The sequence below is a fragment of the Phycodurus eques genome, chromosome 10, assembly GCF_024500275.1.
Source record: "Phycodurus eques isolate BA_2022a chromosome 10, UOR_Pequ_1.1, whole genome shotgun sequence".
Taxonomy (NCBI): Eukaryota; Metazoa; Chordata; class Actinopteri; order Syngnathiformes; family Syngnathidae; genus Phycodurus; species Phycodurus eques.
This window is the reverse complement of record NC_084534.1, coordinates 7,233,600-7,250,186: the sequence shown is the minus strand read 5'-3', so window position 1 is coordinate 7,250,186 and position 16,587 is coordinate 7,233,600. Positions and strand designations below refer to the sequence as shown.

The window sequence follows — 16,587 nt, the reverse complement described above, 5'->3', positions numbered from 1 at the left end:
ACAGAAGGTGATCAACTTTGGTCTAATTAATCACGTCCGTGTTGACTGCAGAGTATTAAGGTAAGAGTGTGTTCCACTTATGACCTCATGTATGTTTATATAATGTATGCTGCTTCACTTGTTTATTCCTCATGCCTAACCAGCTTTTGAACTGAACTGACGTTTGAACTGAACTAAAGAGTTGGTTTAAGAGGGCAAGTCTGATGAATGATGAATCCCGATTTCAGGGTAAGATTATGATGCTACAGACACAAAGGCAGTAGACCAGAGTAGTGTGACCAGATTGATGGCAGATTGCTTGGAGTAAAGGTCTTTTCAGCTCAGAGCTACTGCAATTCTGACTTCTCTCCAGGCCACACTTTTTATGTTTTCTTCAAAATGTTAATTTGTTTTTGTTATACAAGTCATATATGTGAAAAATAGATGAGCTTCACAAATGTGAGATTTCAATTGCTGTCCTCCTCATGTCAAAAATCCCTCTGGGCAGGCTTCAATGAGCTGTTGTCTTGCACTATTAGTATATTTAAGTTGAACTGTTTTTGTAATTTAGTCTGTTGCTTATTTATATCATTAATTGCCTATTTCATAAGAACAAGGCAGCATCCTTCAGTGCAGGCCTTATTTGGTGCATAATGACAATACTGATTACTCAAATTAACTTGTTTATTATTTACATGTGATTTTGCGCCTGTCTTTTCCTCAGAGATGGTCCTCAAAGATGGCAGCCTACACCTGGTTCTAAGGCAGCAATGTTGGTAAAGGTGAACAGCATGAATCGGAGCCAGCCAAGCCCAGCTTCACAGCAGGAGCTCATCCAGCACAGTGCACTCAACAAACCCAGCACCTTCACGCTACACCCATCCAACAATAAGGCCCAAGGAGGATGCTTAGACTCCATCCTGGGACATAAAACCGCCCCCTGTGGCAAAACGGCAGCTGACGCACGCCAGGCCCATCACCTAAGAAAAGCCAGTAATGGCAGCTTTTGTTTAGTGACATCAGACGGTAGTCAACCCAGTCCGCACCTTCATAGATCACAGACCAGCACACCACGCCCAGCCTCCCCCCAGTATGCTTGCAGTGCCCCAATCTATGATGAGCCAGTTACAGACTCTCCCATATATGACGAACCCCCAATAGACATGGAGGTAGAAGGAGCACACCTTTTCAATGGGCAACAACTGTCTCGCCTGACTCCCTCCCATAGTCTCCAGAAACCAAGACTTCTCCAGCATCCCGGTCCATCTCTCCCAGGTTCCAGGCACAGGAGAAATCCTTCTGCCTCTGACTATAGCCCAGCTGGACTAGAGTGCATCAAACATATGATCAATGTAGACCCCAAGCAGCTCCTATCTGGCTCCCCTGTACCTACATGCACCGCTTCTCCGACATCCCGGCGGGACCTTGTCCCAATACAACCTCAGTCACAGGCTCACTCTTTGCCCCAAATTCAAGGCCAGTTACGGGACAGAGAAGCAGGGACCCCAGGCCCAAATACACTGGATAAAAAGCAGAGTTGGCGAGTCCTGGAGGCCACAGTACAGCGTGCTATGGAGGCACGACACAGTAGGCAGAGCAGCCAAGCTTCACAGGACTTCGCCTCCTTGACACCTCAGGCAACCGCAAACTATCAAGACTCTGGCTACTCCACTGGGCCCTCTCCGAGTCTAAGAAGAAAGAGTAGGAGAAGGATGGGAGGTGCAGGAGGCAGGCCTGGGTCAGTAGGCAGTAGTGGAGAGCTCTGTGCCCTCAATGAGAGGTTGATGGCCGAGATGAGGGAAGTGGTAAGTCGCTCCAACACCATGAGGGAGGTAAGAGTGGGACTCGAACAGGAGGTAGTCGAGAGGGTAGTTGTATCACAGACACGCTCCCCCGTAGACTCACTAAGGTGGTATGGAGGAGGAGGAGGAGCAGGACGGGGTGTGTCAGTCGGCAGGTGCTCATCTCGAGACGACATCACTGGGACTTCCCGCTCGCTGAGTAAGGCAGGCAATGCTGCTCTAAACCCTCAAGAGATTCCAGGGAGACAGAAAAGGACGTATGAAAAAGTTGATGGTTTGGAGATGAGTATTAATAGCCAGGCCAGCCTATCTTCACCTGAGACTCCAGGCCCACCCTCCCAGGTAAACCCACCACCCCAAAATGTATGTACTAATAGACAAACTAAAACACAAAAGCAAATACATATTGAATAAACATATATTTTACATTTAGTTTATCCCTTAGCATATTACTTTTTCACAGTAATGGCATGATTTTATTTTACTCCATACAGTGGAACCTCGATAAAACGGACCCCGATATATCGGATAAAACGGGCCGTCGGAACTGAACAATGTGTCCAAAAATAGTTTCCATTTTGTCACTTAAAATGCCATTGACAAAGTCTGTTAGTTCCAGAATTGGCCACTGTTGTTTATTGAGGCTATGGCGCAATGCAGGCAAGAGAATGGGACTGACATATTTCCGGGTCACAGATATACAATAGTACTAGATCCTCCCGTGCCTAGGTGGCGGACATTTTGAATGTGTGGCCTTGACATGGTGGCCTATTGTCTGTTGCACATAGAGCAGGGAGAGAGCGGCATGGCTGCGGCGTTAACTCTGAGGAGTACAAAAGACAAGTCTTTGTGGAGTCTGGAACATGGTATTTTTGTCAAGCTGTTCACCTTTGGCAACAGATTTGTAACTAGGACACGCGCTAATGCCCCGCGGCTCATGAAAGCGACTCGCCTATGATGAGTACCGTACGTCAACGTCACCATGACCAAGCATATCGGCGTGGTAAATTTGGATAAAATATGAAACTTTGAAAAAAAATTCAAGCCTTTTTTTAATATTTATCTACAATAACTTTGTACTGTACTGGGCGTTTTAACCCACCAAAACAACAACAAAAAATGTTTTACTGTACAGTAATATGAGTGCATATGTCCTCCAAAAAAAAGTGCTTCAATGTAATCAACTGCGTCGCTCGGTGTGCAGCGGCGGGCGTTACGGACTGGCCATCTAAGATGGATTTTCTCCACCTTTTTACCTATTCACTGTCCTGCGTGGCCTTGGCATGGGATGGGAAGCTTGAAGTCGACCCTGGAATTTGCAGGCTTCCGAGTTCTGTCTTAAATGGGCAGGTGAAGAAATCTTTTACTGTTACACCTCTGAAGCACCAGTTTCCGGAGAAGTCGGTGTGAAAGTGACTTTAGATTCTAATTCCCCCCCACCACCACCACCACCAAATATCTCCCGGATTGGCAGGGTGGCCTCTGCAGACCAAAATGGCTACGGTCCCAGCATTACCTGCCGTCCTCCATCTGTCCTGCTCTGTAGGTACTTTATACTCATATGCCAGCTCTGTGCTTGGGCATCTGGGTCTATGCCAGAGCAGACATTCAGGACATGGCCCCCCTCCTTCAGGAAGGAGAGACGCTGTGGTCCATATGGTCCAGGCTTGGCAAGAAAATTGTAGAAGAGGAATGCTAGTACCGAGCTTTGTTGGTTCCCCTGTCGTTCTTGCATTTTAGTCGACTGCCAAAAGGACCAGGCCATACTAAGCCTGTCCCGGAATGTTACTCAGACTTGCTGGCAAATCGCTCACACACACTCATCCGACTTCAGGATTATGGCTCACTAGTTACAAGATTGATGAATGCCATATTTTACCACTCCGTTTTTGCTGTCAGACCTTTGATTGACCTTGTTCACTGAAAACATTTAAACTTCTGCCATATCCACCAAGCCATGAATAATGGATGTTTTTTTTGGTTTTTGTATTGGCGATGACTTTTTCCAAAGAGTAATGTAAAAGTTCTACAGCATCTGTCTGTTTCCCAGATTAATTTACTCAATACGAATGGAAAGAAGTGCTTTAGTTGATTGAGACGCCACACTAACTAATGTTTTTGGAATGGGATTTTTGGAATGCTATTAATTCTCTGAGGGAATACAAACCGTATGATAATTTCACCTCGAGCCCCAGCACTGCACAACAGGATAGCCTAGAAGCAGTATGGCACAGTGAAGGGCAGTCACACACACGCGCACAAAAGCATAAATTGTTCTTCTTTTTACCTTCCATCTTCTTCCTACTAACAATTCTTGGTCATGTACATCTCTTGTTCCCCTGCAGGTGAGCACCCTTGAGCTACAGGCTCAGCTGGAGAGCAGAAAGAAAGACATGGTGGATGGACGCAGTGCGTCCCTTGGTCCACACCGACCTGCCAACCATGACAACAGAGAGGGATCTGAAGGAGCAAAAGCGGCAGAATCTTCTTACCAGTTCTCCTACGCCACCCTGCGACAGCCGCCACCTCCAGACGTCGGAATGGAGGACTGGGCCAGCAAGCATCTCAACATGCACACACAAGGCCTGTTCCGGCGCCGTGTCTCCATTGCGAACATGCTGTCTTGGAACCGAGGTTCCATCAAAAAGCCCATGCTCGTCACAAGCAACCGCGCTGTCAGAAAGGAGGCTTGCGAAATGTTCAAGCTGGTGCAGGCCTACATGGGAGACAGGCCCTCACGTCTGGACCGCCGTCACTGTGCCCTACTCATTGTCACCAAGTGCTGGGACATGCAAGGACTGCGGGATGAGCTGTACGTGCAGCTAGTGAGGCAAACTACAGGAAATGCGAGCCCCAGAAGCTTGGCGGCAGGTTGGGAACTGATGGCCGTCAGCTTGGCCTTCTTTGCCCCATCGCCCAAGTTCCGCTGTTACCTGGACGGCTACATCCAGAGACACACGGAGCCAACCAGCGACAAGAAATGTGAGTCTCAGACTGAGAAACAGGGTGGGTCACCATTTTTATGCCTTCTAAAAGTCCCCTTTTTGTCTGATAGTCAGCTTTACATCATGTGAGCCAAAATGTAATGTAATTATTTTTCTCTCCTTTTGTTCAATTGTATTTAAAAAAAAAAAAAAAAAAAAAAAAAAAAAAGCTCAAAGGAATCTTTTACCAATCATAAATATGAACTTCACGATCTTCTGTCTTTTACAGTGACTCAGTTCATATTGGAACAGCAGGAACTGAAGCTAAAGAAGAATTCAAAATCAAGGAAGAAGCGAAAACAAAACACAGATGAGGAAGAAGGTAATTTTTTTATTAATTTTTGCTCCAAGGGGGCTCTTCCTCATAAACAACCATATTTCTGTTTATCAATATGAGTCCCGCGATTGTTTTTCTGCTAACATCAACTGTCTTGTTATAAACATAAGATATCACCAACCAAACCTAATGCTTCCTCTAGAGCAGTGATTTCCAACCTTGATGGAGCCGAGGCACATATTTTACAATTGAAAAATCTCACGGCACACCAACAAACAAAAATGTCACAAAACGTGGATACATTAATTACTGTATGTACTTCCTCCCATCTAATAGAAGAACATTTATTTGTCACTATGCCTCACTGGCATAAATAGATAAACAAATAAATTATTTCTTGTAAATAATCTTTTTTTTTTTAGCAATTACATAAAATTTCAGAATTTCCCACGGCACACCTGGGAGAGCGCTCACGGCACACTAATGTGCCCCCGGCACACTGGTTGAGAATCACTGCTCTACAGAGTGACCACTTTGAGTGGGATGAAAAATTGCGCTGGACACTGTTTGTCAGATGAGGCCATGATGATGATGTATGTGCAGACAAAAAAAAAAACTCAGTTGGATGAGAATTTCAGAAGGATCTATTTGCTCTCAGTGGCCTGTTCTGTGAATCATGTCAGTGGTCTTGGCCTCCTCATCAACACGTGGCCCCATTAGAGGAACCCACACTGCCAGCTGTGACGATGATGTCACCACAGAACCACAGTCATCTCTACAGCCCCTCACATTACACTAGAGTGACTCACACATCCAGACTCAGAAATCATGAAGATACTCAAGAACACGTATTCAGAGAATCACTTCAATGACTGCACCACTAACCAGAAATCTCTGCATGTTAAAAATGGTATAATGACCTCTATTGAAAGAGGAGTTGTCGCGCACGCATTTGTTTTGTCTGAGATTTATGAATGAACAGGGGGCCATATTGTTTTCACATAGCAGTCATACACAGTCTTGTAAATAACAGCCAGATGAAACCAAAGCCACTTCTTCACACGCTCTTCAAAGGTTCTATGTTTTAGTTAATTTTAGCTCTAGCCTTGTGTCAACAGGTGTCCTGCATGCCTGGTACAGTAAGTACGCTACATTTCATGATGAGTTCACACTGAATCGCTGTGGACTTTGGTTGCCTGGTTGCAGTTTTCGTGCAGTTGAGCTTAAATATAGAACCCCAGCAGGTTTCAACCCCTTCATTACAGCAACACGTCCTTGCACGTTTGAGTTTCTATGTGAATGATTCTCTTCTCCAAGATCGCCCAAGCTATCGCTCTAGCTCAACATAATTACTGTCAAACGGATGAGTCAGATTAGCACCGCTGTCGAGAGTGCAGCATGGGAGTCACCTGTTAGCTATAAATCTGGAGGGAACTTGCTGGAACATGTTAGCCACTTGAAAATCGCATCAGTCAGTGTGTCCATCTGGCTGTGGTTCAGGTGTCTGTTGCGGACTCTGGGATTGGGAAAGGATTAGTGTAAACTGATATGATATATAGCTTCTCTTTCTTTGGCTACATCCTGACAAAAAAAAGTCATGGTTTTCATTTCTGGCAACAAGAAATTCAGAATTCAGCTCCTTTTTCCCCAAGGGCAAACTGCTTGAATGTCTGTACTGCATCCCCAAAAAAATACAAAGAAAAAAAACATTACAGCTTTTAAAATCGATTCTGGCCTTACAGTAGCTATGAAACACGTGTTTCCCATTCATCCCAGAGGCCCTTACATGTGTGTAAACTGATGAATCACCTGAACTTTGAGTTTGTAGGCGGCTCCTCTGTCTAAAGCTTTTGTTCAACAGCAGTAAATCTTCTTGCAACCTGACAGTTTAGCCAGGCCTCCTCTAATCCCCATATGCTAGAATCACATTGTCAACATGTCTCCAATTACCACTCCCGGCCGGCCTCTCCTCGTCATTTTGACATTTGTGGGGAAAATTACAAAGTCTTATTTGTGGAAACAGGTTTTTAATCATACCATTTTTTTGTACTAATGTATGAGGGGGTGGCCCGGTGGACGACTGGTTAGAGCGTCTACCTCACAGTTCTGAGGACCGGGGTTCAATCCCCGACCCCGCCTTTGTGGAGTTTGCATGTTCTCCTCGTGCCTGCGTGGGTTTTCTCCGGGCACTCCGGTTTCCTCCCACATCCCAAAAACATGCGTGGTAGATTGCCCGTAGGTGTGCATGTGAGTGCGAATGGTTGTTTGTTTCTATGTGCCCTGCGATTGGCTGGCAACCAGTTCAGGGTGTACCCCGCCTCCTGCCCGATGATAGCTGGAATAGGCTCCAGCACGTCCGCGACCCTCGTGAGGAGAAGCGGCTCGGAAAATGGATGGATGGTTGTATGAGGGTTATACTTTGGGTCTGAGCTCAACTACAGTTTCTGGTGGATGTGGGCACTTCATTGTGTGTCAGTGCTGAATTACTTCCTCTCTTAACCAACAGGCCTGCCTGTCAGCACATACGCCAAGTTCTGCCATCGGAAGCTGCAAAAGGTGGCCATCACGGGAGGGAAAAAGGTAAAACGGGAATACAAGGGCACCTCCAAGGTCTCGCACATGTCGTTCTGAGAGGCTGGTTGACCTCACATTTCTTCATATTTAGAATACATTTTCCCCGTGGGAAATAATGCTAACTGGTACTTTGTTTCAGGGTCACACCACCATCATAAAACCTTTAACTTAACTTAACAGTACGTACAATGTTTTAAAGATATCCTATTATTACATTTTTTCACTTTAAAACAGTTCCCAGGTGTCTTAATAAAAGGTCAGTGACATTTTTCAGTCAAAATACACAAAGGATAACAAATTACTGCACATTAAATATCCACTTACACTCTAGTTCAAATCATTACATTCTGGGTGGAGATTATGTCTCTGGAAATCATCACCTGCAAACATGACAATTTTAGTTAAATCCACCGATGTTCTCTACACTAAAAATCAATTAATCAAAAATCGCTTTTTGTTACCATGACAAAAGAGGAAGCCCTTGGGGGTCCAAGCAACTATTTACCAGTTCTACCGACCTTGTGAGACTGAGACTGCTGACTTTCTGGTGTTGATTATTCTCCACTTATTTACTTGTTTGTTTCAATGAGAAACCAGGACAAAGATTTGAAATATACATATGGAGCCTCACTGAGCTTTAAGTCTCACAGGTTTTGCCGAGGCCTCTCATGTGTCATGGCTTACTGCAGTTCGACCGCTTGCTTTATATACACCCGTCCGTTTTTTGGGGCCGTTTATCCTGTTCGGGGTCGCGGGGAACTGCACCCTATCACAGCTGACATCCGGCGAAAGGCAGAACACAGCCAAGACTGGTCACCAGACAATCACAGGGCACTCTTGCTTTTTACTTATATTTTGTTCAGTGTGATACTTCAGTGGAATTTGACAGTAGTGAAGTTACGTTACACTTCAGGGCTATCAAAGTAACATCCTATTCACATGTGAATCTTCTTATAATCACTCCGGATTCAATCGTAGCTATTGACGTAATTACAGGTACACCGCCTCAGTCACAGGTAGACAAACACGGACCTGGTGCAGTTGTAGAAAGAGCCATGGTTGGTTTAATGGTTCCTGTCATAGTCGGGTCGTAAACCTGATGTTCTTTTCTTCTTTGTTTCCTGCCAGGGGCTACGTAAGCCCACCTTGGAAGAGGTCGACCATAGTAGACGGGCCATCATCACCCCATCCCTGTTTGGTAGCTCCTTGGAGGAAGTAATGGAGCGGCAGAGCGAGCTCTTCCCAGACAGGAAATTACCCTGGGTGCAAGTTCAACTTTCTCAGTATGTTCTGGCTCTGGGCGGGGCTCAGACAGAGGGCATCTTTAGGTAAGACACTACAAATGAGCCAATGACATGCCTCAACCTGAGCAGTGGGAGAGTCCAGGAAATTTGAAGGGGCTCTTGTTTTGTTTTTGTGTATGGACTGTATTATATATTCAGTGTGTATCAACAACTGCGTGTGTGTGTGTGTGTGTGTGTGTGGTCGTCTTTATCGCCTCACATCAAAGTAGCCATGTTTCACTCTTGAGAACTGCACTATTTAATATGATACACTACAAAGTGTGTTTACGTCATTCCTCAAGCTTTCGACCATGTGGGATCCACTCGGCTGCATGTTTGTTTTTTCAGGGGTTTTTTGTAATCTGAAAACTGTTGCTTCTATAAATACATCTCACAATAACCCTCCATGGAACAAGGAGGAAATCCTTGGCGTGTTCTTTGCTTCCATTTAGTTTCTGTTGTTTTTATTCCTTAGCACTGTATAAAAAGACAACGGATCACTCATTACTGATAGATGTAGGGCTCCCTCTTGTGGCCACTTAATGTAACTGACGTGTTTTGCTTCCTACTTTAGAGTGCCCGGAGACATCGATGAAGTCAACGCATTAAAGCTGCAAGTAGACCAGTGGCGGATCCCCGAGAACCTGTCGGACCCAAATGTTCCTGGTGAGGAAGGATTTATTTCACATGGAATATTTTTGTGTACGTATTTTCTGTTACTTATTACGAATGTGTCTCCATCAGCCTCTCTGATGAAGCTGTGGTATCGAGAGCTGGAGGAACCTCTCATCCCCATGAACTTCTATACACAGTGTGTCAACAACTGTGACGACCCAGTTGCAGCCGTTGCCGTGGTTCAGTCTTTGCCGGAGCTCAACCGGCTGGTGCTCTTCTACTTCATCCACTTCCTGCAGGTAAACACAATACGTATATGTACTGTGTATACAGCATTCATCCATCCATCCATCCATTTTCTACACCGCTTATCCTCACTAGGGACGCAGGTATGCTGGACCCTACCCCAGCTAACTGCGGACGAGAATCTCAGATTCAGGAGTAGCAGTGTGGTTGTCGTCCTGGCCGTGGAACAGTGGACCAGCTCTACACCCTCAGCAGGGTCCTCGAGGGTGCATGGGAGTTCGCCCAACCAGTCTACATGTGTTTTGTGGACTTGGAGAAGGCGTTCGACCGTGTCCCTCGGGGAGTCCTGTGGGGGGTGCTTCGGGAGTGTGGGGTACCGAACTCCGTAAAACGGGCTGTTCGGTCCCTGCACGACCAGTGTCAGAGTTTGGTCCGCATTGCCGGCATTAAGTCGGATTGGTTTCCGGTGAGGGTTGGACTCCGCCAAGGCTGCCCTTTGTCACCGGTTCCGTTCATAACTTTTATGGACAGAATTTCTAGGTGCAGCCGAGGCGTAGATGGGGTCCGGTTTGGTGGCTTCAGTATCACATCTCTGCTTTTCTGTTGGCTTCATCTGGCCGTGATCTGCAACTCTCACTGGAGCGGTTTGCAACAGAGTGTGAAGCGGCTGGGATGAAAATCACCTCCACCTCCAAATCTGAGACCATGGTCCTCGGTCGGAAAAGGGTGGATTGCCCTCTCCAGGTCAGGGATGAGATCCTTCTCCAAGTGGAGGTGTTCAAGTATCTTGGGGTCTTACTCACGAGAGAGGAAAGAATGGAATGGGAGAGCGACAGGCAGATCGGTGCAGCGTCTGCAGTGATGCCGACTTTGTACCGGTGCGTTGTGGTGAAGAAGGAGCTAAGCCGAAAGGCGACGCTTTCAATTTACCGGTCGATCTACGTTCCTACACTCACCTATGGTCACGAGCTGTGGGTCATTACCGAATGAACAAGATCCCGGATACAAGCGACCGAAATGAGTTTCCTCCGCAGGGTGTCCGGGCTCTCCCTTAGAGAGAAGGTGAGAAGCTCGGTCATCCGCGAGGGCCTCCGAGTAGAGCCGCTGCTCCTCCACATTGAGAGGAGCCAGATGAGGTGGCTCGGGCATCTGATTAGGATGCCTCCTGGACGCCTCCCTGGTGAGATGTTCTGGGCATGTCCCACCGGGATGAGACCCCGGGAACAAGCCAGGACACGCTGGCCAGACTGTCTCCTGGCTGGCGCGGGAATGCCTCGGGATCCCCCCCGGAAAAGCTGGATGAAGTGGCGAGGGAAAGGGAAGTCTGGGCTTCCCTGCTAAAGCTAGTCCCTCCGCGAACCAACCTCAAATAAGTGGAAGAAAATGGATGGAATTTAAAACAGTTCTCAGGTGTCCTAGTAACAGTTCTATGACATTCATCCATCCATATTCTCTCCCACTTAATCCTCACTAGGGTCGCGGGCTGCTGGAGCCTAGCCCAGCTATCTTCGGGCGGGAGGCGGGGTACACCCTGAACCCGTCGGCAGCCAATCACAGGGCACATCGAAACAAGGCAATTTAGAGTCTTCAATCAACCTACCACGCATGTTTATGGGATGTGGGAGGAAACCGGAATGCGCGGAGAAAACCCACGCAGGCACGGGGCGAACATGCCAACTCCACACAGGCGCGGCCGGGATTTGAACCCCGGTCCCCAGAACTGTGAGGCAGATGTGCTAACCAGTGACCACCGTGCCGGCACTCTCTGACATTCATCTGTCAGAATACACAAAGGACACATTTAATATCTGCCGTACTTGTCATATGCTGGTTCAAATCACGCCGTTGCGGGCGGCGGTTCCGTCTCATGCCAAGGTCGTGTACGGCTTTCGTTAACATGACGGTTGGGGCAGACCTACGGCATGGAATGAAGCCAGCAGCTACTTGCTATTGCCAACTTAGACACTTTGTTGTTGTCGTTCTTGAAACGTAAAAGCGATGAGCAACAAATCGAGAGACTTTTTTTTTTTTTTTTTTTTTTTTTATATAACTGTTATAGATGACTCTTGAGACTTTCTCAAGAGCAGACTACAAAAGTGGTGCATGCACAAAAGCCACTACTGGCCCGAATTTATCATATGCCTGCGCCCATAAAACGAGCACCCATACAGATTCCATTCCATATTTCCACCCAGGGAGGCAGAACTTCATCACCAAGCGACCTAAGTACACTTTGTCATTTAGTGTAACGGGTTGGCATATGCCATCGCCAAACACAAATACTTCTCCACCCACCTATGAAAAGCCATTTGAGCATTTACAGTATTCGATATCACTGATATCCAATTAAGGTCCATATACTAGTACACTGTCCTCACTAAGAAAAGTCAGTGCACTAGTAAAATGACTAGGGTGTACCAATAGAACGACTGTCTTTCTCAAGTTTTTTTCCCCCCGCGACTAGTGCTGCTTTTGGCCTACTAAACCCCAGATTTCTCCAGATTCTCTCAGCCTTGTGAATGACTGAGCAATTCAGGGAAGCTCCTTTTCTACCCAATCATGGCACCCACCTGTTCCCAATGAATGTTGGATGAGCATTCCTCAACTTTCTCAGTCTTTTTGGCCACCTGTCCCATCTTTTTTGGGAACGTGTTGCAGCCATAAAATTCTCAGATCATGATTATGTGCTAAACACAATCAGGTTTATCAGTTTGAACATTAAATATCTTGTCATGTCTTTGGAGTGTATTCAATTAAATATAGGTTGAGCATGATTTGCAAATCATTGTATTCTGTTTCTATTTATGTTTAACACAACGCCCCAACTTCATTGGAATTGGGGTTGTCGTACATGGATCTAAAGCTCGGTATCAAGGATCTCGACTAAACGCTCAAACAGCGTTCGATACCCACCCCCACAGGGACAACGGAGCTGACCATTCGAGTACTGTATGTGCGGGTTATGAGAAGCTCATACTAGTAACACCGTTAGCGAACACCGCAGCTCTGCTTACCTTTTGGCCTTGACACGATAGTGCTTAAATTAGCCTCGCTGTGTATAACAGAAGTGAAGAACGGCTTGCTCACAGACATTTTCAGAAACAGGCTGATAACAAAACTTCCCTTGGTTAATTTCTCCCTAAGTGAGTGAGCAGGCACTCCAGAGACACAACTATTTGTGTCCAAGCAATTGGAAAGTCAAATTTCTCTCAAATGTCTGCTTTTACGATATTACATTTTTGTCAGAGGTCAATCGTCTTATTGGTTCCTTCCATCTGTGTATCTCCAGGTGTTTGCTCAACCATCTAACGTAGCGATCACCAAGATGGATGTGAACAACCTGGCCATGGTGATGGCCCCAAACTGTCTCCGGTGCCAATCGGACGACCCCCGGATTATCTTTGAGAACACACGCAAAGAGATGTCCTTCCTGAGAATGCTTATAGTTCACCTGGACACGGGTTTCATCGACGGAGTGGTGTAGACTGAGAATATCTCTCTGCAGATTACACTGGAAACTCGCGGCATGAGATATGACGCCTCACTGAGAGACAAAGCAAATCACCGGATGGTTCATTTGGTCCAATGATACTAAACGACACAGTTTCTTGCAAGAAACTCACAACTGAGCCATCCTTTGGTGACCTATTTTTAACCGGTGCACGTGATGACAAGTTAACTCCTTTTCCTCACGAAAATAGTTGTATGTGTACAACAACTTCAGTTCAAGCAAGTATAAGACTATACAGAGTGTGCAAATAGTCACTAAAGGTTCATGCTCTGCTGATGTTTATGCTCCCTCGTGTGTATGATCATTTTAAGCGTGAGACACTGATCATGCAGAGATTTATATTGAAAATACAAAGAACATCTGTAATATGCTTTCGTTGTTATCTGATCACTGGTCTTTTTTTTTTTTTTTTTTTTTTTTTTTTTTTTACGTGATTTTGAGTACAGACTATAGCGTATACATTTCAAAGCACAAACTGTTGATATTGAGTGTGCTTAGATTTTCTGACTTTTAATATTCATTCGAGGGCAAACTGATTTGTGTATTTACATCATGTCTTTGTGAAGTGGGAGATTACTTATTTAATAATGATTACGGTATAATTATTATAATAATTATACAATCTATAAGAATTATTTCAGTTGGACCTCTGTTCTATATTCTTGTGATCTGTGTGTCGCGGCTCAGGTCGTACTGCGAAAAAACAAACAAACGGATGTTTGAGGGGATAACTGTACTGTCGTCTCCCCACAGACAAAATACGTCATCCTTGTGGAAGCCCTTTACTGAGAATGGACTGTTGTTCAACTGTCAAGCATTATGAGAATGTAGATTTAAGTTTATGAGTCCTCTCTGACTTTTCTAATGTAAATATATCGTGTGTAAATAGTATTAACAGTTTATTCAAACGACGAAGGATAAGCGTGGGAGTTGCCGTAATGAGCAATAAAAGATTTTTGTCATTATTATTTTTTGTTCTGCTGTAACCGCCTGCCTTTTGAACATAGAACTGACTCAAACCACTCAACGTGTGTATGTGTGTGTGTGTGTGTATAGTCTATCTCCTTGTTTGACTATAGAACAATTGTCCATAAATAAAGGTTTGTTCAATTGTATGTGTTTGCTTCCTTTTTTTGTCTATTTGGATTGTAATGAAATGAGGGATGAAGCCCAATCTTAAACCCCCCCCCCCCCCCCCCAAAAAATTACTGGGACCCCAATAGTCAGTATACAGACCCTTTCACAAAAAAATTTGAATATCATGGAAAAGTTTATTTTCATAATTCCATTCAGAAAGTTAAACTTTCAGAGATTAATGATTTGGATCCCACAACATAAACAATTTCCAGTATTTGTTTATTTTTAGGCGGCACGGTGGCCGACTGGTTAGAGCGTCAGCCTCACAGTTCTGAGGACCGGGGTTCAATCCCCGGCCCCGCCTGTGTGGAGTTTGCATGTTCTCCCCGTGCCTGGGTGGGTTTTCTCCGGGCACTCCGGTTTCCTCCCACATCCCAAAAACATGCATTAATTGGAGACCCTAAATTGCCCGTAGGCATGACTGTGAGTGCGAATGGTTGTTTGTTTCTATGTGCCCTGCGATTGGCTGGCAACCAGTTCAGGGTGTACCCCGATGACAGCTGGGATAGGCTCCAGCACGCCCGCGACCCTAGTGAGGAGAAGCGGCTCAGAAAATGAATGGATGGATGGATGGATGTTTATTTTTACATAATTTGGGCTTCCAGCTCATAAACCCCACAAAATCAGGAATTCAAAAAAATTATTGTGAAGAAATCCTCATTTACTTCTCAGTTTTTGTAGGAAAAAAGAAAAAATGGGGTCACATTAAATCAAAACAAAATATGGTACTTTCAAAACGATGTTAATATGCAATACTTGGTTGAGAATCCCTTTGCTTTAATCACTGCCTCAATGCGCCTTGGCATCCTGTCCTCCTCCTCCATGGCCCAGTTGAGACGCTTCCTACGTTGGCTCAGGCTCAGAAGTGGCTTGACCCGAGGAACCCGACCGACAGTTGTAGCCCATCTCCCGGGTGTGTCGGAATGTGGTGGTTTTTGAAGCTGTGACTCCTGCCTCATTCCACTTTTTCTGGATCTCTGCTAGATTCTTGAATCTGCTCCGTTTGATAATCCACTGAAGCCCACGGTCATCTCTCTTGCCGGTGCATCTTCTCCTGCCACATTTTGTCCTTCCACTAGACTTTCCATTGATGTGCTTGGACGCAGCACTCTGTCAAGAGCCAGCCTCCTTCGCTATGAACTTTTGTGGCTTACCCATCCGATGGAGGGTATCAATGATGGTCTTCTGGCCAGTTGTCAAGTCTGCAGCCTTCCCCATATTGAACCCGACTGAGACAATTGAACCAAACTGAAGCAATTTAATGATACCTGGGGAAACCTGTGCAGGTGCTTTGAGTTGATGATTAGTGTGTGACAATCAGTTTAAAACATTTATGGCCTGCAACATTTGGGCTGATTTCTAAACAGTATTCATTTATTTTTGAATTCCTGATTTTTACAAGCTGGAAGCCCAAATTATGTAAAAATAAACAAATCAATTCTTGAAATTGTTTAAATTGTGGGCCGTGGAATCTACAACTCCAATTCCAATGAAGTTGGGACGTTGTGTTAAACATAAATAAAAACAGAATACAATGATTTGCAAATCATGTTCAACCTATATTTAATTGAATACACTACAAAGACAAAATATTTAATGTTCAAACTGATAAACTTTATTGTTTTTAGCAAATAATCATTCACTTGGAATTTTATGGCTGCAACACGTTCCAAAAAAGCTGGGACAGGGTCTTGTTTACCACTGTGTTACATCACCTTTTCTTTTAACATTCAATACACGTTTGGGAACTGAGGACACCAATTGTTGAAGCTTTTTTAGGTGGAATTCTTTCCCATTCTTGCTTGATGTACAGCTTCAGCTGTTCAACAATCCGGGGTCTCCGTTGTCGTATTTTACGCTTCATAATGCACCACGCATTTTCAATGGGAGACAGGTCTGGACTGCAGGCAGGCCAGTCTAGTAGGCCAGTCTAGTACCACAAGACGCACTCTTTTACTACAAAGCCACGCTGTTTTAACACGTGCAGAATGTGGTTTGGCATTGTCTTGGATGGCAGCATATGTTTCTCCAAAACCTGTATTTACCTTTCAGCATGAATGGTGCCTTCACAGATGTGTAAGTTACCCATGCCATTGGCACTAACAGCCCCATACCATCACAGATGCTAGCTTTTTAACTTTGCGTCCATAACAGTCCGGATGGTTATTTTCCTCTTTGG

General features: G+C 45.2%; 1 protein-coding gene across 3 annotated transcripts in view; it reads left to right on the top strand.

The window, feature by feature from the left end:
* arhgap46a (Rho GTPase activating protein 46a) overlaps nucleotides 1-14,386 on the top strand; it is a 50,232-nt gene extending 35,846 nt beyond the window's left edge. For 2 of the 3 annotated variants that reach the window (XM_061689019.1, XM_061689016.1), the window contains exons 3-10: nucleotides 704-2,123; nucleotides 4,127-4,787; nucleotides 4,995-5,087; nucleotides 7,549-7,622; nucleotides 8,745-8,944; nucleotides 9,474-9,565; nucleotides 9,644-9,813; nucleotides 13,050-14,386. In XM_061689019.1, coding sequence (XP_061545003.1) covers nucleotides 704-2,123; nucleotides 4,127-4,787; nucleotides 4,995-5,087; nucleotides 7,549-7,622; nucleotides 8,745-8,944; nucleotides 9,474-9,565; nucleotides 9,644-9,813; nucleotides 13,050-13,244 — 2,905 coding nt within the window. In that variant the 3' untranslated portion in view covers nucleotides 13,245-14,386. The remainder of the gene's footprint in view (nucleotides 1-703; nucleotides 2,124-4,126; nucleotides 4,788-4,994; nucleotides 5,088-7,548; nucleotides 7,623-8,744; nucleotides 8,945-9,473; nucleotides 9,566-9,643; nucleotides 9,814-13,049) is intronic. The other variant, XM_061689018.1, reaches the window with a different exon arrangement.
* Nucleotides 14,387-16,587: the final 2,201 nt, after the last annotated feature.